Source organism: Elgaria multicarinata, chromosome 1 (genome assembly GCF_023053635.1).
Source record: "Elgaria multicarinata webbii isolate HBS135686 ecotype San Diego chromosome 1, rElgMul1.1.pri, whole genome shotgun sequence".
In the NCBI taxonomy this organism is placed as follows: domain Eukaryota; kingdom Metazoa; phylum Chordata; class Lepidosauria; order Squamata; family Anguidae; genus Elgaria; species Elgaria multicarinata.
Window position 1 is genome coordinate 17,382,122 of NC_086171.1, and position 17,598 is coordinate 17,399,719.

The 17,598-nt window shown below is 41.2% G+C and overlaps 1 protein-coding gene across 1 annotated transcript in view; it reads left to right on the forward strand.

Moving 5' to 3' along the window:
- ITGB8 (integrin subunit beta 8) overlaps positions 1-17,598 on the forward strand; it is a 49,373-nt gene that overhangs the window by 23,581 nt on the left and 8,194 nt on the right. The window contains exons 4-9 of the mRNA XM_063123688.1: positions 8,099-8,345; positions 10,218-10,383; positions 10,755-10,913; positions 14,008-14,103; positions 14,186-14,275; positions 16,280-16,414. Of these exons, the coding sequence (XP_062979758.1) occupies positions 8,099-8,345; positions 10,218-10,383; positions 10,755-10,913; positions 14,008-14,103; positions 14,186-14,275; positions 16,280-16,414 (893 nt within the window). The remainder of the gene's footprint in view (positions 1-8,098; positions 8,346-10,217; positions 10,384-10,754; positions 10,914-14,007; positions 14,104-14,185; positions 14,276-16,279; positions 16,415-17,598) is intronic.

Here is a 17,598-nt window from a genome sequence, read left to right on the forward strand (position 1 = left end):
TCCGCATGGACCTTTGGCCCAATTGGAATCCACCAGGAGAAGAGGCTTTAGTGTAGTGGCCCCTTCTCTGTGGAACTCTGCCCCTGGTGGTTAGGCAGGCGCCCACACTAGGCTGATTCTGGTGCCTCCTGAAAACAGCTCTGTTTCAAGAAGCCTTCCTCAACTGACTAGCCGCTGTTTTTCTGGTTCCTTTGTTTAATTTGATTTTTAAATCTTCTTTCTTTTACTGTTTATACTATGCTCACTGCTCTGGAATCTGTGTTAGATAATTGAGTGGTATATAAATATTGTAAATAAATAAATAAATAATGTGCACAAATTAAGCAAATTGCAGCTGCACTTTGCACAAATTTCTGCTTGTACAAATAAAAAGAAAAACCCAGAAAATCTGTGAACTGGTCCGAGTCAATACAGATCGAGTTAGGCCAGCTCACAGAGAAGCAAGCTGAAGTCCAGGGAGTCGAGCTGATGAAAGCTAAGTGAACTCCACCCCTGGATGGATTCCTCTGACATTCCTACCTTTACATCTACCCCTCAAGAACATGGTGAAGTAGTTGCTGTGCTGCCAACTACTGATCCTGCCCTGCATCTGTATATAGTCCTCTCTCAAGGACCAATAGATATGAAGTGCATGTTTGGTTTCCTGAGGAAATCCCTTTTCAGCAATTAGGGAGATAAAAGAGAATAAATTCTAAGGCAGTAGTACTGAACACAAGTGCTTAAAAGCATGAAGATGGTTGAGCTTTCCAGGTAGTGGTCTATCATCTTTCAGTAATATTGTCAGTCCTGCTGTCCTGTTCTGCCTCTGTCACAGCAAGAACCTGGTGTCGTTGGATGCAGGTGAGGCCTGATTACAGAGTGTCCAGTATGGATTGGGCTTTCTCCAAGGTCTTTGACAAGTCAGGTTATCCAGGGAGGTAGGAACAGGAACAGTACAGTGTCATGGAGAGCTACAAATGGGTCTGGAAGCCAGACACATTTGTCTGTATGTTGCTCCAATGAGCAGCAGATCATGACTGAGCCTTAAGGATGGGTTTGGCTTCTTTTAGGCTCTTTAGCCCCACATCCTAACTGATTAAGGCCTTTTGTCTTAAAGCGACTTGGTGTGGTTTAGTTGCCTCAGTCTCCAAGAACATGGGGGTGGCTGTGGCATACTGGTGTCTTCATGGCCGGAATCTTCAGAGTCTGTGGATGATCATGCGACCTCTACTGGGTGCAGGTCCCTGGGATCTTCTTGGGCAACTGCACCCTGAGAAGGTTGAAGTCTACTGATGCATTTCTGTAACCAAGTCCTCTTCCTGAACTATTAACTCAGGAGCCTTTTCCTGGATGATGACCTGAATCTGATTACACTATACACCTTATGACTGTGTACTGCTGTGCATATGCAGACCTATTGACTCACATGGAAATGTTTAGAACAGGTTGAAGGCAATGCAATCCAAATGAGTGTTGTACTTTCATTTAATACATCATGAAGAATAGAAAACCTTGGAGATCTACATAACTCTATCCGTGGCCAACTGCTTCTAGTAAGATGGTCTGCATACTCTACTCAGTCAGATGGTACAAAGTCCTTCATATTAGTAATCCTATGAATCCCTCTCTTGCAGTTCTTTTACTACACCCTTCTGCCTCTTGCATAGCAAGCCCTTTGGAAATATCTTTCCTAATAAGTATCTAATATTTCTTTGTTCTTGTTATAAGTCAAAAGTGAGTTTAGATGTCTTGTATGGACATCCAGCTGCATCACAATGCTTCGCACACCTTGCCAGTCATCTGGAAGGATGACATTGGGTCAGCTGCTCATTCTCAGAATTAGAGCAGGATGTATTTACTGAGCCTCGTTCACGTTAGGTTTACACAGGTATAAACTTAGTCCACTGCAAACAGTTGCTATGGTATGCTAATACGGAATAGAGTAGAAGTCATTGTTTATTCATAGTACTGGTGTTCCAGATTCTTGGAGATTTAGAGTGATGATTTAAACGAGAGAAAACAAAAACTCTATTCATGACAAAAGTATTTCACATTGTGGGAGATGCCTGGAAGTTTGGAATCTCTGCATGAATGGCTTTTCTAAAACCATCACGCTTAGTGCAGCTTTAGCACATTGAACTGGTCATTCAAGAGCTGGCTTTGGAGTGAATACTAGCCAGATAGGTGCAGGGCTTTTTCAGTGGGTGATTCACAGCAGATGCACATACAACACAGATGTGTTGCAGTCAAACATTGCAGTTGCAAAACCTGTGAAATTGCCCAAATCATTTGTAGTGTGAGGGAGAACATCAGGTGGTGGTGCTCTTGCCTCCATTTCCCCTACCGTATTTTGCTCTTCCCGGTCCCACCTCAGTTCCTCACGCTGCACGGTACCTGCATGTTGCCGCCAAGAACTCCCTGGTGAAGTGAGTGGCAGGCTGGGTTTAATTAGGAGTAAGGAGGCAGAAGTTCCCAGGTGGGGCATCATGGTATGATTTCAGAAATGCCATTATTTCTGATTCTCCTTCCATACTCTTAAAAGCTAGGGAAAAGTAAAGAAGGTTCTATCATTTCCTTCACTGAGAACATCAATCTTAATTACAAGCAGAACTGGCAGAACTTTGAAACTTTCATAAATGCAGTAGTCCAATGACTATCATTTCACATTTGCATCTCTCTGAGAAATTCCCTTGAGGAATTTGGACAGCATCCATGATATCCCATTCCACACACGCACACACACAACCCACACAATGTAACCCTGTGGGGGAGTTTAGGCCAAGAGATACTGATGTATCCAAAGCCACTTAATCCTTCAAGGATTTGAATATTTATATAAACCAATGTAAAGTTCTTGTTAACATTGTGGTGGGAAAACATGACCATCCCTTCCATGGAATGGTGGTATGATAAAAGATCAGCAGTAACTCTGCTGAAGGAAATGATTTCACACTGAACAAGACCAAAAAAGAAGTCTTAGAAAAACGAGCAGGTTATTTTGCAATCTGATTTGCTTTTCATTATATCCTTTCAAGGGGGAGTATTCAGCAGCAGCAACAAACAAGGTTTCTCTGACTCATTTGTTGTTTTTTTATTGAGTTTTTTTTAAAAAAAACTACTAGATATCTAATGCTACTTCCTGCTCCTCTGCCAACTCAAACATCTCTGTAATCTGAGACAATTGTCTAGACCCATTCCACACTGGCTTCAGGGCACAATACGGAGTTGAGACAGCTATGGTCACCTTAATGGATGATCTACGCTTGAGTATCGACAGGAGGCGTGCATCCCTGCTTGTACTTTTGGACCTCTCAGCAGCTTTCAATACCATTGACCATGGTATCCTTCTGGAACGCCTGGGAGGTTTGGGAATTCGGGGCACTGTGCTTCAGTGGTTCCAGCCCTATCTCTCAGGCAGGTTCCAGATGGTGATGCTTGGGGATAGCTGCTCCTCAAAGAAGGAGCTGTTGTGTGGCATAGCACAAGGTGCCATCCTATCCCCACCTAGTTTGGAAACTACATCCAATATTTCTTTTAGCATGCATGGTATTCTTAGGGGGCAGGGGAAACAACATTTGAGATGTAGGGAAATGTTTTTTGGAATAGATTTCAAAACCAGCGTTGGCAAGGCATTTTATCCATACCTATGGAACTGGCATCCAGCTTTAATTTAAAAGGAAGTATGTGTACTTGGTGTTCCCCTCCAATATTTGACATGGAATTGTGATCTCTTGGAAATGCTGTAGAGGCAGTGTGTCATTACTATGGTTGTGGTGGTGGTGGTGGGGAGGAGGAGGAGGGGTGAATCTTGCCAAATATAGTGAGCAACTCTGTGGTCACTTCATACATTTATTTATTTATTGAAGCTTACCAGACCAAAAAAGACAGTTAAAATAAAATAGCAAGCAGCCCAACAATCTAAAGATATCAACTACAAACTAAGGAAAAAACCTCCAGACAGAGCAGCTAACCACCCCCCCCCACACACACACACACTAAAATTTAACTAGGCCAAACAATTTCCTATCCACCAAAGACCTTTTTTTCGAAAAAAAGAAAGACCCTAGAGGTGGAAGGCTCCTTTGGACCTTCCAGCTGTTATGGATTTTAAAAGGTGTCCTCCCTCTGCTAGGGATGTTGGAACATGAAGTCCTAGTTCCCTTCGTGGACAGAATTGGTGCTCCACTAGGAAGATGGAGTACCCATTTGTCACTGCCTTCTGCCTCAGTTAAGATGTATGGGCCCTTACAGAGGCAGGAAGTGGTGGCATTAGAAGGGGCCCTGCTTGTGTCTGGTTGGAAGGAAGGCCCCTTTCAACTTACTCGCAAGGGATAAAACTGGGTCGTATTTTTTTAATTTTTTTTTTTGCAAGCACTCCTATTTGAATTCTTGCCATATTCCTATGTAGCAGTGCCACAAACAATTCTCAGCATTAGCTTTTCATCATTTCCAAATTAGGATAAGCACAATGTCCCCAGACATTTTGCATATATAATAGGCCTATTTTAACATAGCTTAAAAATAAGAGCATTTATCTTTTCATAATAATAATAATAATAATAATAATAATAATAATAATAATAATAATAATAATAATAATAATTTCTTACCCACCTCTCCGATTAGATCGAGGCAGGGAACAACAGCAAGCATAAAATACATAAAATACTGATTAAAAACATTGTATACACTGTTAAAAAACACCCTAAATTTATTTATTTATTTATTTATTTATTTATTACATTTTTATACCGCCCAATAGCCGAAGCTCTCTGGGCGGTTCACAAAAATTAAAACCACAATAAAACACCCAACAGGTTAAAACACAATTACGAAATACAGTATAAAAAGCGCAACCAGGATAAAACCACACAGCAAAGTTGATATAAGATTAAAATACAGAGTTAAAACAGTAATAGTTTTTAGACTATTCATGTGATAGATTGCTCTAAGAATTCTTGATTTTTTGAACAATTTGACATGTATCTCATTATAGAATTGTATTCAGAATGGAATGATTTCTTTTTTTCATTGATCACAAACATAAGCCAATTTTGTTATTTTGAACTGGAAGCAGCTCCTCTCCCTGTAAGTAACCAGTTCGAAGTATGTTGATCGATGGTATCAAATTCTCAGAACATTTGATTAACCAGAGTTCAGCATTACTAAAATGTGGCCAACATTAAGATGTCGTAACATGGCAAGTTCAAACTATTGTTCCAACCACAAGCTGCAGTTACCCTAAAACTGAAGTGAAAGCTTGCAGCCTCTTTGCTGTGCCAGAGGGTCAAGAGCACAAGCCCGAGGCTTGTTGAAGCTTGGTATGGTGATGCTGTGGCTTAGCATTAAATCTGAATGAGGCCGATGTCAGGAAGCTATTGCGGAAGGAAGAGAAGGGGAGCTTTCTGGATTGGCAGTTCTTTTGCCTGTTATGTGGCTTCCCAAATAGAAGAGCTACTGCTGGAATGGTGGCTCTTGTCCAAGCAACAAGCGTCCTGGAATCAGTGAACCAGAAAGTTGAGAAATACTGATGAACCTAAACTGGAACGGAACCTAAAGTTGTAGTTCAACTTCCTGATCAAGGATATCCCATTTGTAAAGAAAACAAACAGATCCATTCAGAACCTGCCAGCCCTGAACTAATGGATTTAATTTATATGCAAATTCATTCCCAATTTGCTCATAGTTTTTATTACTTCTCATAAAGCCAGACTAACTTTGCACTCTGAGATCTAAAAGGGATATGTACAAAGATTACTTTTTAAACACTAGAAAGTGTGACTATTCACCTTTAACATTCGTGAAACCAATTATTTGGAAAAATTACATTGTGAGTCTATCACAGAATAGCCGGTGTCTTTTGAATAAAAATGTACTTTCTTTGTGTAATGAATTCAGTAGAAATTAATATTTCTCCTATTCTCTGTTCTTCCATTACTGATTTTTATTTAGTGATCTTCGTGTTCATTCTTTTTTTCCCTTTTCCATTTTCTTATTTCTGCTTTATTTCTAGAAGAATATATACCAAGAGTAATATTTGGACCGTGGACCACAAATTATGTTTTGACATTATAATCATTCTCTAACTTAGAATATGTCGGTTTTAACCTCTTACATTGCAAGAACATAATAGATTTTCTAGGGAAAGTGCCCTTCTCTGAGCCTTTGGACTAATCTACACCAAGCAGGATATTGCACTACTACTGCTTTATAGTGGAATTGAAGTACACTAACAACTGTTGGGGCCCATTGACACATTCCATATACCACTTTCATACTGCAATATCCTGCTTGGTGTAGATTAGACCTTTGAGAAGGACCCCTGTATCTTTTGGTGGATGTTGTGGGGCATCTGGTCAACTACCAGTTGAGCAAAGGCAGCAGATTTTGAGGCTTTTGCCCTCTTCTGGGCTCTGGCACAGTCCTCACCTTTAGAAGGAATAGCAGCATTGATTTTTTTCTGCATCGTGCTACTCCCACCTGCATGTGTTGTTTGCTTTCCTTACCAGAAGGAGGAACACTGAACTCCTGCAGATGGAAAAAAAAAACAGCATGAAAGGCAATAGAAGGCAGTTCTCTTCCTACTAGCTTACAACAGCAGCAGGGCACGTGGTGAGGCAACAGTGAGAAAAGAGAACAGCTCCATTTAGTGGGGCAGGGCAGGGCAGTCAGAAGAACGGAGCAGTTGAGTGAGTGGACTTGTGCCATAGAAGGAAGTCAAAACTTGGGAACCTACTAAGGATAGTCACTGCAGGATTATATGTACATGCATACACACATGTCAACACAAAACCTTCAAGGTTTTTGTTTTCAAAAAATCCAGCCAATGTTATTGATGTTAGACCTCAGTGCACTAATTATCTGCTTGTAGTAATGAGCAAAAAAAAACACCACCCTACTTTTGCAGCCCCATTCACAAGTTGTGAAAGTTGGCTACTATTTTAGTGATGGGGATGGGTGAAAAATCTAGAAATGTGTGTGTGTTGGGGGGATGGCTTATTGGGGAAATTAGTGGTGCCTTACTTTTTCTGGCTTGTGGCCCAGAAGGCATCATGTTCCTCCACAACACTCAACTTAGAGTGATGCTAAATCATTGCAAGTCATTATGGGGGAATATGGCCAAACTATATTTAAGAGAGAAATAAAATTAGCCGTAAGTTTTCCTAGTAAACTCTAGCCCGTGAAAAACAAAAATAGATTTTATTTTCATCTCCAACTCTGTTTCCATCAAAAGTGTTCTTTTTGGAATGTTTGGTCACTATTACTCTTTAGCTTATTTCTTTAACTCTTCTTGATTTTGTCAGTTACACACAGACCCAAACTTTTTTCCTATTTTTTTATACAGCACCTGGTGCTATATTGCATTATAGAGGCAAAAACAGACTAAGAGCTTCATTACACCAGCTTTAAACTGTGCAATCACTGCGGATTGCGTGCAAAGGACTCCAAAGTTTTCCAGCTTATAATCTGTTTTTATGGTGAAGTACTCCCATGCATCCTGCTTTAATTGTGCTTCTTAACCAAAAGAAGTGCAATATTTTGCTAGTAGTTTTCGAGCATATCATTTGTTGTTTTCCGAGCGGCCACTGGGGCGCAGGAGCAGGATTTGAAGAAAAATTAAACAAATGCTTACACCTGCGTAAGATTTAAAGAAAAAGACATCAAAATTGGCACAGTAATAGATATTAAGGAGATTAAGCATACTAAATTTGAATCGGATTGGGTCATCCGTTGATTTTTTATGATTTTTTTACATTTCCCCCCTTAAACGCATTCCTGATACGCAAAGGATCTAGCCGCCCGGTAGCAACAACAACAGCGACAGCTTAGCACTGTAGGGGATAATTCAATGGAAACAGGTACGTGGGATGAAGCTCTAAAATAGACAACTGGGAAAACAACAGGGCCTGACAACAAGAGACTGGGCAAAAATAAAGATGGGCAAATGTAGTTACATATACTCTCAGCTTTGTTACAGCTAGGACTTGGGATTGAGAGTATAACCCAAAGAAAACTTTTTAAAAAATTTTTTAGAAAGAATATATGCTTACAATATTGGGTTTTAAAGTAACATGACTATTGAAAAATATTGATTATAGTTCTGCTTTTTATATATCAGGATCTGAAGCAAGTTTTATGTTGAAAGTCCGCCCACTGGAAAAGTACCCTGTGGACCTCTATTATTTGGTTGATGTGTCTGCATCTATGCACAAAAATATAGAAAAATTAAACTCCATTGGCTTTGATTTGTCTCGAAAGATGGAAGATATTGCCATTGATTTACGACTTGGATATGGATCCTATGTGGATAAGACAGTATCACCTTATATTAGTATTCACCCAGAAAGAATCCATAATCAGTGTAGGTAAGTAAAGTTAATATCTATGACACAAATTCACCCATACACATCCTGAACTAATTATCTTAATCTAAGTCTTTAGGAAAGGTAAGGCGTAAAATAAACAAGGATACGTTTGCCTTTGGAATATCTGGTGTGACTTGATGCATTGCCTCCTAACATCTTGCAATGTGATAAATATGCTGATGCAATTGTAAATATGCTGCCTCCTAAAGCTCACTGCTCCAGCACAAAAGCCTGTAGGTAGTGTTTTTGAAGTGATATATTTGTAGAGCTAGGTTTTCTAGAATACATAGTATGCATTGAATAATTAAAACTCTGCAACGTTGTCAAACAGAGAGCTTGCTTTTCTATAGATTTACAGGAGAGACTTAGGCCTTAGCTAGACCTACCATTTAGCCCGCAACAGAGGAGGGAAGATCCCGTGATGTGTTTATTGCGAGATCCCTCCTCTGTTTACATGTGACGCGCGACGACCTCAGAAGGAGAGGTGTTGCGGCCATTTTTTAAAAAATTAAAGGGGCAGCAGTGCACGAACACTCATGCACTAAAGGTAAGTGGTTTTTTTAAATTTAAATTATTTTCCCTGCTCCCCCCCTCCCCATCCTACCCCTGATGGGCACAGTGCTCCTGGCTCCTCACAAGGAATCGCGTGGAGCCAGGTCAACCCACAGCATCTGGCCACACGTTCCGCGGTCTCGGGCTCAGCCCAGGACTGCAGAAAAACCAGGGCCAAAGGGGAGGGTGAGATCCTGGGGCAAGGGAGGGATCATCCCTCCCTGATCCCGGGATTCCCTGTGCATCATGTGGACACACAGGGACGATCCCGGGATAAAGCCCCATCTAGCTATGGCCTCAGAGCTTCTTCAGATGAGTGTTTTAAAGCACACTCATGACTGGCCACTCATGGACCTTCGCAGGTCATTTTAACAACGCCATGTTTCCTCTGCGCATCTCCCACTCATCTCCTGCTCCTTCCACCATTTTTCCGTTAGAAAATAATCTTCATTAAACGCGACTCTTCTGAACTATGACACAATTTCCTGCCACGTGCAGGAGAGGTTTCGCTATAAACGCTCAGTAGAGGGTGCTGTCCCAGTAAACTGAATGGGCCATGTGGTCGCTTCTCTTCACCCGTGTAATGCAGCTCGTTGCAGAAGTGGAAGAGATGCAGCTTCAGAGCCAATGGCAAGGGAACATGATTTTCCCCTGTCTGAAGGAGCTCTTAATTTGTGCCCTGTGTTTAAACTAAACTAAAATGTTTTAAAACTATTTTTGGCTGATGAAATATTGGACATCCTGACCAGGGGGAGTGGGTTGATGGGAGGTGAAGGAGGCAGGAGAAGAGAGATGAAGTAAATTGCACATGCTAGGAAGGGGAGTGCATATGGCAAGCAGAACGTTGCAAGTGGTCCTGTTTCAAGTGCCTCAGTCAAGGCTCAGATTAGTCCCAGGAGTCACAAAGAGAAAAACCAGGCCAGGACAGGGTCATACACACAATTCCAAGTATGGTTTTCCATTATATTTGAAACTGAAAACCTGTGGTTAATGGCTTCAGAACAAGCCAGGATATGAAGCCATGGTTTGAAGCTGGCAATATCCTGGCTTGTTTTGAAATAGTTAACCATAGTTTCCCAGTTCAGATGTAACGGGCAACTATAGAAAATGGAAAACTTCCTGGTTTGTTTGCCAGCGTGCATGAAGATAGGAATGAAGTGGTTTTGTGTGGGGGCACAAGACTCATTCCTAACTCAGCTTCTTAAACTGAGATACAAACACCAAAAGGCACCCATCATGTGCTATAGTTAACTACTGCTTTTATTAAAATTTTGCTTAAAAATCAATTATAATTTTACATCTCTTTTTTTTGCCAAACAGCGATTATAATATGGATTGTATGCCGCCTCATGGTTATATCCATGTCTTATCACTGACTGACAAAATAGCAGAATTCCGAAGTGCAATTAATAAGCAAAAAATCTCTGGAAATATTGACACACCCGAAGGAGGCTTTGATGCTATGCTTCAGGCAGCTGTGTGCCAGGTAAGAGGTATAACCAATAATTTGGCAAAACACCTGCATGTTACTCCTGTGCTTCATGGTGCTCTGCTGTGGTATGCATGTGATTAGCTCTTCACAGGCAAAAGGCAATTTTATGGAGTTTTGCTTGTGGTCCTCAACTCTTCTTCCCATGCCCATCAAAGTGTTTTTGCAGGTATTTGTTCAGCTTCAAGTGTGAAGGAGTCCTTCTGTCAAATGAAGGGAACATTTGGAGAGAACCTGCTGTATTTCAGCCACTTTAAACCCCATTCAAATAGAACCTACAAATGTTTTCTCAACCAGTGCAGGGTCTCCTCTTCACATGCATCTTCCCATTATGCAGCTTAGAGTTCATTTTTCTCTTCTTTTTGTAGAGCCATATTGGTTGGCGCAAGGAAGCCAAGCGTCTACTTCTCATGATGACAGATCAGACCTCTCATCTGGCTCTTGACAGTAAATTAGCAGGGATAGTAATTCCTAATGATGGAAACTGCCATCTGAAAGATAATGTGTACGTCAAAGCAACCAGTATGGTAAGGTATATGTCATTTATAGTATTAGCTTTGGACTGTGGTTCTCAAAGCTTTAGAAGGGCCAATATAATGGGGTGCAGCTCTGATGGGCAGCATAAAGTCCACTAGATCCCTCCACACTCAATTTGTGTGTTTGGTCCGAAAGGGCTATGCCAACGTATTTCCTCCCAATCAGGTGTGAGTACCTTTTGGACCTTGTAGATTTTGGATGTTGTGGTGTTCAGCAGAGAAGATAAGGAGACATTGGGGAAACAACCCACTCCTCACACAGCTCGTTGTGTCTGGCTCAACTAAGATTCATATAATGAGGACTGTAAGGATGCTTCCAGATGGTGTGGTCCTAGCACCAGCAATCAGAAGGCATCAAGCAGCTCTTCCATCTTTTCTTTCTTAACAGATTATGTGTGGGGAGCGAAAGACAGAAGAAGCGGTCCTATTGATTTCAGTGGGTCTACTCTGAGTTTGATTAAGTCTGGATCCAATGCAATGGGCCACTCGGAATCAATAAATGTTGTGCTTATAGAGCTCAATAGAACTCTACCAAAAATGTGATAGCAAGGCCATCGCAAATACACATGGCGAAGGGAAGACTGCATTTATCCTACCATGGCTACACAGAGGAGGAGGTTCTGTGACATGTGCTAAATCTGTATTTGCACAGGAAATTAGTGCTGACAAACCATTGAACATCTGCCGATGCTTCTGCAGCAACTGATGTAGCAACAAAGCATTCACAGCAACAAATTATTGCAAAATTCCATTCCAAAATAAATACTGTGGTATTCCAAAGGCTAATACAAATTAGTGCAAACATTTGGTTGTTGCAGCCAACACATTTTAGGAAATTTGTTTCTACCCAATCATCAATTTGGGGTAAAAGGAAAAATAGCAGAGGCTATAATTTCCTTGTCTTAGCTTTAATGCTAGTCAGATGCTCGGTGCCCCTCTTCATTTCTGTTTACCCTCCCCCTGATCTTGTGGAGCTGTATTCTTCGCTATTGCACTATAAAAGTATGTTCAAAAGGAGACTGGGTAAACTGGTTACCTTGCATTGTAATCCAGCTTAAGAAGGTGGTTGGGAAAGGAAAGGAACCTCTCGTGCAAGCACTTGAGTCATTGCTGACTCCTAGAGGGACGCCTGCTTTCGCTGACGTTTTCTTGGCAGACTTTGTAGCGGGGTGGTTTGCCATTGCCTTCCCCAGTCGCAGTTACCTTTCCCCCAGCTAGCTGGGTACTCATTTTACCCACCTCGGGAGGATGGAAGGCTGAGCCGGCTGCCTGAGAACCAGCTTCCGCTGGGATCGAACTCAGGCCGTGGGGAGAGTTTCAGCTGCAGTAACTGCCGCTTACCACTCTGCGCCACACGAGGCTCCTTAAGAAGGTGGTTAGGCTTTTATTAAATGGGCAGGGTTTACTGATATGGGCAACACTAGCTAAAGAGTAATATCTCTTCCCCTGAATCTGAATGGCCCACCTCACCTACAGTTTCCCTATTTCAGCATCTAATCAACCTGTTGGGGATCAATGAATAGCATGAAATGTGGACTCATATTGAGATCAAGCTCAGATGTGTAATGCGTTATTATTCTAGGATGAATGAAAGCTTAGTTCAGAGGAAAAGAGTGGATTGCAAGACAAAAGGGGTGTGTGTGTTTGTGTATGTGTGTGTGCTCATCCATTCACCACACCTACAGATGTACTTTAGCATCAGCACAAGGAGCTGCAGCTCCTTGCGCCTGCATTCTTCTCTGTGCTTTTGAACACTCTAATAAGTGGCTAGTTTAAACTGCTCCCCACCTCCATTGCTTTGGCAGGAATCTGCTCACACAACTGCTATCTACGGGGTTCCTTTTTCTGGCAGCAGCCACACTGCAAGGGCCATTTAATTTTGTAGATGCCTTGAGAATTTTTAATGGACAGATGACTCATAAATCCATTTATAAATGCACAGGTGGAAAGAATACATATGCAGTGATTGCATCACTTCTATAACTTTAAGGGATGCCAGTGCAACTAGAAACAGAATGCATACGCCTGACAGAAGCATGTTTTCAGCTTCACACTTCACATGTGTACGCAGCGCAGGGAGCCAATATCTGATCAAATGTGATTTGGCACCCAATCATTATTGGGCAGAGCTGGTGGAGCAGGGCAATGATCTCTGATGGCTTAAGACAGGAATGGGCAATCTATGTCCCTTAAATTCATTTCAAAAAGCCTTCGCATGTCATCAGTTCAGACTTATAGAAAGATCCCCCTGTCCCTTCCCTGACAGCTGTTGCTGGAGAGCAAACTAGGTGTTAGAAAGAGGAGAGAAAACCAGGTGGCAGAAAGAGAGAGGGGAAGAGTAGAGAAAGAGAAAAGGGATGAATCCACTTTTGTCTGCGGCCCCTGACAGATTACCCAGGAGGGAATATGATCCTCAACAGAAAAAAAAAGTGGGTTAAGAAAAACAGGGAGGGATGGTGGGGGAGAGAAAGAGAGAGATGAGGGAGGAAATGAACAAGATAAGAGAGCCAGTGTGGCGTAGTGGCTAGAGTGTCGGACTGGGAGTCGGGAGGTGCCGGTTCTAGTCCCCACTCGGCCATGGAAGCTCACTGGGTGACTTTGGGCCAGTCACAGACTCTCATCCCAACCTACCTCACAGGGTTGTTGTTGTGAGGATAAAATGGAGAGGAGGAGGATTATGTACACCGCCTTGGGTTCCTTGGAGGAAAAAAAGGTGAGATATAAACAAAATAAGATAATAAAAGATTTTGAGAGAAGGATGAAAACCAAAGCAAGAATTTAAATGAATGCATAGTTTAAAAGCATGTTCAGGCTGAAGATGGATTCTGAAGGTGAAATGGCTAAAGACTATTGACCTAGCTTGCATCCCTGTCAGCCATTGTCCATAATTTAGGATACTGCAATTGGGATGGGATTAATATAATTTGTAAATGTTCCCGAATTCCTGTTCCACCTCAGACATTTATGGCAAAAGTATAAGAACTCCATGTATGTAAACTTCCTTGTGATTTTCATATCCATAGCATTCTGTATATCACATTAATCGATAAACGCCACACTGTGTGTCTCCTTTTCTGATTTACAGGAGCATCCATCACTGGGTCAACTTTCTGAAAAGCTCATAGACAACAACATTAATGTCATCTTTGCAGTCCAAGGAAGCCAATTTCACTGGTATAAGGTATTTTTAAACGTCCTAATTTTATGTTCCGTAAAGGCAATAGATAAACTGGGATTTTAACTGTAACTCTGTTCTTCCATAGGACCTTTTGCCTCTACTGCCTGGAACTGTCGCCAAACAGATAGAATCACAGGCACCAAACCTCAGTGATTTGGTGGTAGAAGCCTATGAGGTACATGCTTTTGAAGTTCATGTACAATTGTTTCTTTTTTCTTTAATGCAGGTCTAATTAATTAAAAAAAATACTCATAAAAATGTAGGTTTTAGGAAAGCAACTAGTAAAGTGAATATTCTCTTGGCTTTAGATACAACTGCAATATCACAAGGTGGTCAGGGATTACATATATCTCTATAAATACATTTTAGAAATGGTTCTCTTTGTTGGTTAATGAGGTCACAGGCTTCTCTTCATCCAAACATGCTTTGGGGGATAACAAGTGGGACCTGAATGCAAAGCCTTCAATCCAACTTTTCAGCTGTCAGCTTTGGACATACTGTGGCCACCCTGTCTGAGTGAAGCCCTCTTTCACCTCCCACATACATCCAGAATATCAGACACGTTTTCTTATGATAAGGCTACACTGTGAGCTAACAGAGAAGAAAATCTCATTTTTACTCAGTTTATGGCTCTCAATTGTGTTCTTTCTACCTTTTGAATAGAGCTTAAAAATTCAGTTAGTGCTCTGAGTCGATCAACATATTCAGAATAATAATTTAGCATAGCCCTGTCCTACTTAAGACTGCATTCTGGTGCTGCTTTTAATCTGCTTTTGTGAAGTACAAATCTGCCCTGCACACTCAGGTCCTCTGGGAAAAATCTACTTCAGCTAGCAAAAACTAGATTAACAACTGTTACCCAGAGGACCTTCTCTTTTGCTGCTCCCAGACTGTGGAATGGCCTGCCGGAGGAGACTCGTCAACTTATCAGTCTACTAGCATTCAAGAAAGCTATAAAGACTGATCTCTTCCGGCAGGCCTATCCAGTGGAATTTTAAGATGTTTTTAAAATGTTTTAGGATGTTTTTAACAATGTATAGTGTTTTAATTGAGTGTTGTGTGTTTTATCATTTATTGTTGTTTCTCGCCTCGATCGGGATGGAGAGGCGGGCAAGAAATAAATTTATTATTGTTGTTATTATTATTATTATTATTATTATTATTAAGTTGTAATGGTTTTATTCTTTACTGCTGGTTTTATCTTTTTATTATTATTCTGTGCTGTTTTTATTTTTTGTTTTAATATTTGTACTGTATGTGTTTAATGTATTGTACACTGCCCAGAGAACATCATTAGTGGGAGGTTTAAAAGTACAATGAATAAATAAATTGGGGGATGGATATTGCATATTTGAGTTAATTTTCTCATGTCAGTGGAGGTGAGGTATTATGTCATGATTGGGAGGGGAAAGGCTAGAATCATAAGGCAAGAAGGGAGTTGATACTACTTACTGATGTCAGGTCAGTCTTGCCACAGAAAACAGGGAACTCACTATCACAATGGTGTTCCTTCTTTGCAGGGCCAGCCCTTCCATTAGGCAAAGTGAAGCAGCTGCTTCAGGTGGCAGATGGTGAAGGGTGGAGATCAGTAATGAGGGGTTTGAAGTCATCTGCATGTGCTACATGCCTTAGATTGTGCCCCCTAAGCTAGCCTGTGGGGTAAAGGAAACCACTGTCTTTTTGGCAGTGTGTTGAAGTAAATTCAACTGTTAGTGTACAGCTTTGTGTATAGAATGAGCAGAGGAACCATCCGGTCCTTTGACAAACGTCTTGAAGTGTTCTAGATCCTGATGGTAACACACAGCCACTAAGTACATGCACACTTGTAGGCTCGTGTTGCCACTTTCAAAGATGAATGTGTAAACTTGCCCTACACCATTAGAATGGAATGTAGGATTGTCATAAATACTGAATTGTACAATTGTAAAATTAACTGAAACACAGACATTGCTATCCTGCTCCTCCTCCTCTTTGGGATTACAAGTTGTCTTGGCATGAGTGAATGATATATATAATGGAGCCTTTATGCGAAAAACAATTCATTCCTTTATTTAGAGACAGTCAGGCCTTTTCGTTTCACTTAAATCCACTGAGTCAGGCATGCTAATGCTTACTGGATGCTAATGTGTAGTTCATATTGCCATTCAACTGGATGGGATCCTTTGTTTTTTTGTTTCAGAAACTGCTCTCTGAAGTGAAAGTTCAGGTGGAGAAAGCAGCCCAAGAAGTAAAGGTCAACGTTACTGCAATCTGTCCTGACGGGAGTAGAAAAACAGGCTTGGAGGGATGCAAAAATGTGAAGGGCACAGCTGAAGTAGGAACATTCCTTTATTCACAAAGGAGATGAAATATTTTGTTAATATTTCTATAATAGCTTTTCAGTGGAAGAGGGTCTTTGTGGGATTTAAAAGCAGATTTCTGTGGGTCACAGTCTTAGGCCCTCCAATTTTCCTTTATTATACTTCTTCAGAGGTTTATTTTAAATTTTATTCTGAGAATAAAACTTTTATGCTTGAGGTTATCAACACGCTGCTGCTTTTTAAAGCTTCCCAGTGCTGCTCATACTGTCTATGTAAGGCCTAATTGACTGAAATCTTCTAAATGATGTGTGTGTGTGTGTGTGTGTGTGTGTGTGTGTGTGTGAAGGAATCCAGTTGTTGTTGTTGTTGTTGTTGTTGTTATTATTATTATTATTAAAAAGTAACCCCAGGTGAACACTTAGTTTTTAAAAGTATTCATACTGATTTTTTGCAGGGCCGGCCCAACCATTTGGCAAAGTGAGTCAGCTGTTTCAGGCAGCAGATGGTGAGGGGTGGAGATCAGTGAGGAGGGGGGTCACCGACAGCTGTCTGTGCCGCATGGTCTAGTCTGTACTCCCTAAGCTAGCCTGGGGATGTAGAGGAAAACACAGTCTTGTTGCCAGTTCCTAATGGATGGTCTTTAGAGTAATCTCTGTTATTCTAAGACATTGTTTCAATCTCCTTTTATTCTTGCATGTCCCTAAATGATCCAGAAGTGTTGTAAATTGCTCCTTGAATGCTTGGATGCCAGCACCCCCATTTACATGTGTGTGTGTGTGTGATGCGTGATGCTTCTCTGCAAAAACAGGTAGGAAAGCCTTTGCAGATTGGGGAGCTCATGTGGGAAAACCAAACATATGCTTGCAGTGCATGAGTACACTAGGGCATGACAAAGCATTTTCAAATTGTGGCTGTGATGAGCATCAAAAGCAGCAGTATTTAAACATAGAGAAAGCCCATGGACTCTTTCTTTGGCCGTTGCAGTTTCCACTCCTACAGGGACAAGTCACTTTTGAAACTAAACAGGGGAAATGTGTACTTTTAAAAGGACTCACTGCACACCAAGTTCTTCTTGCACATAAATTACCTTTTGGTAGCAACCTCAAAATGTGGTATGCCAATCAAGCACACTTCCTTGTGTGAAGATCACAAATGTGCCTCTTAGGCAGGATCTACACTACTGCTTTATAATGGTTTT